At 41.4% G+C, this 8,660-nt stretch overlaps 2 protein-coding genes across 2 annotated transcripts in view; one reads left to right on the top strand and one right to left on the bottom strand.

Annotated features, from left to right (window-relative positions):
• Positions 1-4,060, top strand: part of Pgk1 (phosphoglycerate kinase 1) — an 18,684-nt gene extending 14,624 nt beyond the window's left edge. The window contains exon 9 of the mRNA XM_029534573.1: positions 3,944-4,060. Coding sequence (XP_029390433.1) covers positions 3,944-4,060 — 117 coding nt within the window. The remainder of the gene's footprint in view (positions 1-3,943) is intronic.
• A 490-nt stretch (positions 4,061-4,550) lies between these two features.
• Taf9b (TATA-box binding protein associated factor 9b) overlaps positions 4,551-8,660 on the bottom strand; it is a 7,719-nt gene continuing 3,609 nt past the window's right edge. Inside the window, exons 6-7 of the mRNA XM_029534596.1 lie at positions 5,794-5,904; positions 4,551-4,740 (exon numbers count right to left, since the gene is read on the bottom strand). Of these exons, the coding sequence (XP_029390456.1) occupies positions 4,577-4,740; positions 5,794-5,904 (275 nt within the window). The 3' untranslated portion in view covers positions 4,551-4,576. The remainder of the gene's footprint in view (positions 4,741-5,793; positions 5,905-8,660) is intronic.

Raw genomic sequence — 8,660 nt, forward strand, 5'->3', positions numbered from 1 at the left:
AGGTAAAGTCCTTCCTGGGGTGGATGCTCTCAGCAATGTTTAGTATTTTCTTTCCTGCCTTTGGTTCCTGTGCACAGTCCCTAAGTCAACCTAGTATTTTCCGCATCTCCATTTGGTGTTAGCGCAAGATTCAGCTAGTGGCTGAGATGTGGCACCAGGAACCCTTAAAACAGTTGCACAGCATCTCAGCTCATCTTTACTGCACCAGGATTTGTCTGCGTTCTTCAAGATCCCATTTAAATTCCTTAGTGACTAAAACCATTGTGCATTGTAGAGGGTGTCTATTTATATTCTGCCTGAGAAAGGAAGTGAGCTGTAAAGGTTGAGCTCTCTGTATGTAGCCTCTGGTTAGCTTCGTCACTCACTGTTCATGACTCAGCATGGTAATCTGATGAAATCCCAGCTGTGAGTCTGCAGAAGTTGATGATCTAGTCAACAATAAAGATGTCCACTGAAACGGAAGGTTTTCCTGTCATACTTTGTTAAGAAGGGTGAGAACTGCAGAGTACCTACATTTTGAATGGAAGGATTGGGGCTGCGGGGGTGGGGGTGGGGTGGGATTTATGATATTTTGTAGTTGGATATCATAATTTAAACACGCAAAACCAAATTAAGGGCCCACTCATGATCAATGGTCTCTTGTGGGACCATTGTTTTTCTCGATTCCCACTTCATGGTTTTAAGTACTGTGGTTTCCAAATGTGTGTCAGTTTCATAGCCTGAAGAATGAGAGTGGCAGCTTGTTTCACATACACTTCATTCTTAGTATTTTTCAGTATTGTTTTGCCAGGTTCTAATTCAATCAGAAGCTTAGATTATAAAGAATCTGGGCCTGGTGTTTGCTTAAAATCTCATCACTGAGTAGAGGGAGAAGTTCATCCTTGCCTACATAGTGACCAGTGCCGAGCCCTAAGTTTTCTTTTAAAAATTAATTATATGTAAGTACACTGTAGCTGTCTTCAGACACACCAGAAGAGGGCGTTAGATCTCATTACAGATGGTTGTGAGCCACCATGTGGTTGTTGGGATTTGAACTCAGGACCTTCCGAAGAGCAATCAGTGCTCTTAACCACTGAGCCACCTCTCCAGCTCTGAGCCCTAAGGTTTAAGTTAGGATTATAATTACCATTTGTTATATGTGTGGTAATGCTATATTTTTGTCATTTTATTTTTCTTTATAACCTTTTTTTTTTCTGGGCATGGTGCACTTTGATCCTAACACATAGTTCAATACTGACCAAGGCTACCAAGTGAGACCTGTCTAAAAACAGAAAAATAAAACAGTAACTTTCCCGGTTTTTTATGCTACTGATTCATTCCAGCACCCACCATTATAGTAGATGTGAGCACATCAGATAGTTTGGTTTTAGAAATCTGCTGGAATCCTTGGTGCCTCTGTTGCACTTCGTGGCTGCCCTACACTGGATAGGTGTGGCAGGGCTTTCCCCTCTGTTTCTGTTTACTCTTCCGGAGTTGCTGTGTCACCCAGGCTGACAAGGATGTGCTTCCAGATTTAATTGTTTTTTTAATTGGATATTTTATTTACATTTCAAATGTTATCACCGTTTACCAGTTTCCTCTCTGCAAACTCCCTATCCCATCCCCCCTTAGCCTGCTTCTATCAGGGTGCTCCCCTACCCACCTGCCCACTCCTCACCATTCTAGCATTCCTCTACACTGGGGCCTCCCCTCCCATTGATGCTAAGGAAGAGATGTACAGAGGGTCAGGAAATTGAACAGAGGTGTGTAGCAGTGGGAGATGGGGAACTGGGGGTAGCAACCAGAAAGTCCCAGATGCCAGAAAAGCAAGAGGCTCCCAGGACCCAATGGGGATGACATTAGCTGAAATACTCCACAAAGGGGAGGGAGAACCTGTTGAGAGGTTAGGCATGGCCCCCTGCTTGAGAGATGGGGCCACTCACCCATCTCAAATTTTAACCCAGAATTGCTCCTGTCTAAAGGGATTAAATACAGGGACAAAGTGGAGCAGAGACTGCCCCACCTGGGGAATCCATCCCATATATAGACACTTGCTGATGCCAAGAAGTGCTTGCTAACAGACTGATAAATAGCTGTCTCCTGAAAAGTCAGAGCCTGACCAATATAGATGTGGATGATCACAGCCAACCATTGGACCATGAGGACCGCAATGGAGGAGTTAGGGGAAGCACTGAAGGATCTGAAGGGGTTTGCAATCCCATAGGAAGAATAACCAGAGCTCCCAGGGATTAAACCAGCAACCAGTTGGGCTCCAGCCACATTGTAGCAGAGGATGGCCTTGTAAGGCATCAGTGGGAAGAGAGGCTCTTGGTCCTGTGATGCCCCAGTGTAAGGGAATGCTAGGACAGTGGGGCGGGAGTGGGTGGGTGGATGAAGGCAGGGGGAAGGGGTGGAATGGGGGGTTTTGGAGGGGAAACTGGGAAGGGCGATAATACTTGAACTGTAATAAAATATTCAATAAAATAAAGACCCTAGGGGACAATAGTTTGAAAAAAATAAAATTACTAATGTTAATGATGTGTTATAGGCATGTATTTTAAGTAAAATCACTTTGAATATGTCCACTTAATCCCCATGTTATAAATGAGGAATTCAAATTTTGGTGTGTGTGTGCGAGTGTGTGTGTGTGTGTAGAATAATAAGAATACTGTTTGACCTAGCTCCAAACTCATGATCCTGATGCAGCCAGACTCCCCTACCCTCAGTGCTCATTGTTTCCTGTTTTTTCATGCCTCATGGGATACATGTTTATATGTAATCAAAAAGGGTATCTAAGACAAGGCACCATCTTAGTTGTCTCCTGGCTTTCCTCCCCAGAAGCAACCAGAGCTATACATGTACAAATTCCCACTATCTTAAGTTTGTAAGATTTAATACTATATTATTTGATTTTCATCATTTTCTTTACCATGACTCAAATGCCAATTCCCAGCGAAAACATGCTGTCAACATCAGTAGATCTGAATTGCTATACTGTTGCCTTGGTCACTTTCCTCGAATCTCTTCAGCCAAAAAATGAAAGGTCACTGATTAAAGTTAAATTTTTATTAATAATGTTGAAACAAATATATTAATAACTATATAGCTTTTACAATCTTGAACTTTCACACACACCAGCTAAACCCTCACAACATCCCTGTGAGGTAGGCAGGGTAGATGTTATTTCCCTATTACTAGTGAGAACAATGCTCAGAGGTAAAGTAAGGTCACATTGTTGGTAAATGAAACTAATACTAGAACCTAGGCTTTCTGGTATTCTGCCTCCCTGAGAACATTCTAGTCCTGACAATTCAAACTGGCATGAAATATCTGTCTTGTGACTGATCTATTTCATGTAACAAACACCATCCTATGCTGATACTTAGTAAGTTTTGATCCATGGCTATAAATTCTAAGGGGCATGAAGGTTTCAGAAAGTTTTTCCAATGTTGGCTATGTGGAACTTAAACCAAATCAAATCAGTTCTTTTTATACTCTGGGGAAAAAAGCTTTGCCGTTTCCAGTGAGTCTTGTAGGTGTGTATTAAAACAAAGTAGGAGAAGGTGTATAGAAACAAATTTTGGGGTACCTAAATGGAGTCAGATGACTTTTTCCCTGTTGGCCTGATAAGGAAAGAGAATCAGAATCTTCCTTCAGGCTTGATCCCATCTTATGTGTGACACCCTCAGCAGCAAGCTAGAAAGGCGATCTGAATGAAATCAATGGACTGGTTCAAGCAGTAGTGACCAAAGCATATATATATGCAGGTGGTTAAGAAAAGCAACAGTTCTTTAGTGGTTTTGTCTGGGTCCAGTGTAAATTACTTACCAAGGCAGGCTTTAAGTTATATTTTAAATTATAAACATGAAAGACTGTGAATGCAACTGATGCAAAACTGCCTGTCAATGAGAAGAGCTTAGCAGGCATGAAAGGCAAGTGCTGAGACCCAAATGCTCTATTACAGAGTGAAGAAGAGCAAATGCAGACACTCAGGTTCACGGGACCTGCAGAGTGCCAGGCATCTAGGGCATATTACAAATTCCAGTCACAGTCTATTAAATTTAAGTGCAATGGCAAATGACTTAAGGCGATGAGAGGTGGGAACAGAAAACAAACGAGATCTAGATGGGGAATTAGAAAGACCAAAACCCAAATACATTCAAAATGGATTTAGCACACTTCTAAATCCACTGTTTCAAAAAAAAAAAAACTTTCCTAAATTGAGAGATTTGGTCAAAAAAGTGACAATGTGAGTAGTTCACTATCAAAAGAAAGTCCTATTAACTGTAAATGAGACCAGGAACTGAAATCCAAGTGCTGCTGCTAATGATACATATCGGAAAAGTGCTTCTAAAAATAGAGTTGCCATGGTGAGACTCAACATTAATGAAGTTGTCTAGAAGCAAGTACTTGTACACCTGAAGCCTACTGAGAAAACATGTGTATCCACTGCAACAAAACCTACCAGATGTAACTAATGTGAAAAATATTACCACTACATCTCTAAGATAAAACTTACGAAGACTTAGGCTATTGAGTCCACCATATGGGCCCAAACATCCAAAAATGTTAATGTATGCAGAACAGACATTATTCCTTACACAGTGTCATTGTCATCATCATCATCATGCTTCCTCTTCAGTGGGTTTGAGTCGGTGGCTGTGTTCTGTGAGGAAACCATGCTGGTGGTAATGAGAATATTTTTGGGCCCAATCATTGAAGGATTAATCAGAACATTTTGGACTGCAGTTGCTGCAGGAGCTGTAAACAGAAGAGAACCCCCAACCCCAGATATGAATTACCTATGATCTAAAAGTAGACAACATAGAGAATGTAATTTTAGACAAGTTTCAATAGCACAGCACATAACTACATCATAGAAGAAACATAGGTAATTACTAACAGTAAATCTTTAAAAATTTTTATCTTAAATTTGCCAATAGTGATATTTACCAGGCATAAGGATGTTTGGATATATGTATATATAAGTGTTAAATTTCCTAAGCCTATTGCAAAATTAACCAAATTTTGTTTTATTTTTAATTACCTGAATTTTTAATTAGTATTCAGTGCACTGGATTCATGTGCAAGGCCAGGAGACATGCTTCTCTTATAGGGCATTTTCCAAAACAACTGCATTTATAGACTTGTGTGTGCATGCTTGTGCAGGTGTGTATGTACCATGGAACACATATGGAGGGCAGAGGATAACTTCTGGGAGTCGGTTCTCTATACCATGGGGGTCCTGGGAATTGAACCCAAGTCATAAAGCCTGGTGGCAAGTGCCCTTACCCAAGAGCCATCTTGCTATCCCAACTTTTATCTAAGATGCTACTTTTATGGAGATATGTTTCAAAAGATGTGCAGTCTAAGCATACACATTAGGAAAGCTGTGTCAGCAGTCTATTGACATTAGTCCAATCACAGCTGCCACCTATGATGTGAATAAAGACACATTTTCATTCACATTTACATTGGGATCATACACGTGCATCACTAAACTATTCCAGTTCTTTTGAGATTTTACTCAAAGCGCTTTTCCCTGAAGACATCTTAGATCTGTGAACCCCAATTTCTTTAGTTTATAGTATTTTAGAATTTGATGAGTACCTCAATATATTACCCTCCTCCTGAAATTTTAGGTATATGTAAAACTTCATGCAATTGTACAGACCTTGCATAAAGAGCCCTGGTTTGCAGCTTTACCTGTCACCTTCCTGTTGTGACACTAAAAAAGCCTTCCTACAGTGATACATACTGTTGTATAATTGAGAATTACCCATGAACTCCATCCCCTCTTCTGTATCATGTTACCTGGTTTGGCAGGTGTGGACTGAGAAGGTGGAATCTGCACGGCAAATCTTTGGCTTGTCACTGACACTGGAGTTGCAACCTTATTTGGGACAGATACGGCTTGTGGGGGTGCTATAGTTGAAATGAACAGATTGTACTAGTTAGATGCCTTCGTACACATTCATACTCTATAACTTAGGAAGATGAGAAAGTATTATCAGAAATGAAGGCAGAGTAATTTAAGAATTTTACAATGGGTATTCTTACCCTGGAACCTCTCTCTCACTCTGGGTAGATTTTTTCCTCACTTTTCCTTAGTGTAAATATGTTTCCTGTGTTTTAAAATAAAAAGTAATTGATGCCACAGGGAAGGAGGATGCTGGGGGGGGGTATGAGGTGGGGGATGATGGGTGCATAAGGTGGGTGGGTGGGAGAACCTTCTTAGAGGCAAAGGGGTGGGGGGNTGGGGTGAAGAACTCTGGGAGGGGGGGACTGGAAAAGGGGGCAACATTTGGAATGTAAATAAATAAAATAATAAAAACAAAAACAAAAAAGTAAGTTTTCTTCATTTTAAAGATTGAATGTGGCCGGGCGTGGTGGCGCACGCCTTTAATCCCAGCACTCGGGAGGCAGAGGCAGGCGGATTTCTGAGTTCGAGGCCAGCCTGGTCTACAAAGTGAGTTCCAGGACAGCCAGGGCTATACAGAGAAACCCTGTCTCGAAAAACCAAAAAAAAAAGATTGAATGTTTAAATAGAAAGTTTGGGTTAAGACTTATATTCTAGGAGGTTAAACTCTAAATGAGTAACAGATGCCCAGTAATGTACAAAAGCAACTGGTACTAAAATTGGCTTCCTTGCACATTACGTGTAACTGATCACTATGCCCTGTTGTTTTTAAGTGCAGTAGTACACACCTGTCTAATGCAGCTAGTCTGGGGGTAGGGTCAGGATTCAAAACCTTGAGTTTAGGATTTAAGACAAGCCTGGGCAACATAGATAACTTTCAAAAAAGCAAAATTTTGATATTCCCTTAATTAATGTGAATATACAGGTAAGTAGAATATGGCTGAAGAGTTACAGCTTTTATATGCAGATTTCTGTTCACAGGAGGTCATATGTAGATTGTTGGAGCTACATACCTAACTGATAACAGTTTAAAAATGTTGGCATGTACGGAGGGTCAGGAAATTGAACAGAGGCGTGTAGCAATGGGGGATGGGGAACTGGGGTAGCCACCAGAAATTCCCAGATGCCAGAAAAGAAAGAGGCACCCAGGATACTGTAACATTAGCTGAAATACCCAACAAAGGGGAGGGAGAACCTGTAGAGGCAATATCCAGAGGTTAGGCACTATCCCTGGATGAGGGATGGGGCCACCCACCCATCTTCAAAATTTTAATCCAGAACTGCTCCTATCTAAAGGAAATGCAGGGACAAATTGTGGAGCAGAGACTGAAGGAAAGGTCACCCAGAGACTGCCCCACCTGGAGATCCATCCCACATACAGACACCAAACCCAGACACTATTGCTGATGCCAAGAAGTGCTTGCTGACAGGAGCCTGATACAGCTGTCTCCTGAGAGGCTCTGCCAGATCCTGACCAATACAGAGGTGGATGTTTGCAGCCAACCATTGAACTGAGCACGGGGTCTCCAATGCAGGAGTAAGAGAAAGGACTGAAGGAGCTGAAGGAGTTTTTAACCTCATAGGAAGAACAATAAAATCAATCAACCAGACACCCCCACTCCTCAGAGCTCCCAGGGACTGAGGCACCAACCAAAGAGTACACATGGAGTGACCCATTCCTACAGTCACATATGTAGCAGAGGATGGTCTTATCTGACATCAGTGGGAGGGGAGCCCCTTGGTCCTGTGGAGGCCCGATATCCCAGTGTAGGATGATGCTAGGGAGGGTGGGTGGGAGAATACCCTCTTAGAAGCAGGGGGAAGGGATAGGGGGTTTGCAGAGGGGAAACTGGGAAGGGGGATAACATTTGAACTGTAAATAAACAAAATAACCAATAAAAATGCTGGCATGTAAATTTATATCCTGAGAATATGAAAAAATCATTCATACCTCAAAGATCAAATGCTATGTGGGCAGTATTCTTCATGTGTAATATGAATACTCAGAAGGCTGAAGAATAGCAAGTTTAAGGCTATCCTGGGTTACATAGTAAGACCCAGTCTTTAAAAAAATTAGTCTTATGCTATAAGTATAATGAGACCTATAAGACTCAAGTTAAAGATAGTAAGAGTCATGAAATTAATACAAGTGAAAAAGAAGATGATTTTTTTCTGAAAAAGATGCAAAAAAATCAGAAAACTTAATTTTTTCTTTTGGGGGATAGGGGTTTGAGGCAGGGTTTCTCTGTGTAGCTCTGGCTGTCCTGGAACTCACTCTGTAGACCAGGCTGGCCTCGAACTCATATCCTGCCTGCCTTTGCCTCCCAAGTGCCACCACTGCCCACCTCCTTAATTTTTTTAAAAAAAAAAAAACATTACAAATAATGGTTACCATTAACTAAAAAGACCTAAGGCTCTTTGGAGAAGTATTCGATTCTAAAACTTAGACATAGAAATATAAGAGGCTTGGAACATCATATGTCAGAAATATCCACAGTATGATTGAGAGTTATCAAATTGATTTCAGAACACAGCTTTAAGGGCTCTCACTGACAAATATAGGATAATTAGTATGATTTTCTTTTTTGGGGTGGGGTCTTTCTATGCTACCCTGGCTGATCCTTGTACTGTTTTTTAAAGGTAAGTATTAAGGACTGTTTTTAAGAATGTTGAACTTTGCTGGGCGGTGGTCGGGCGGTGGTGGCACACGCCTTGATCACAGCACTTGGGAGGCAGAGGCAGGCGGATTTCTGAGTTCGAG

Source organism: Mus pahari, chromosome X (genome assembly GCF_900095145.1).
Source record: "Mus pahari chromosome X, PAHARI_EIJ_v1.1, whole genome shotgun sequence".
Lineage (NCBI taxonomy): Eukaryota > Metazoa > Chordata > Mammalia > Rodentia > Muridae > Mus > Mus pahari.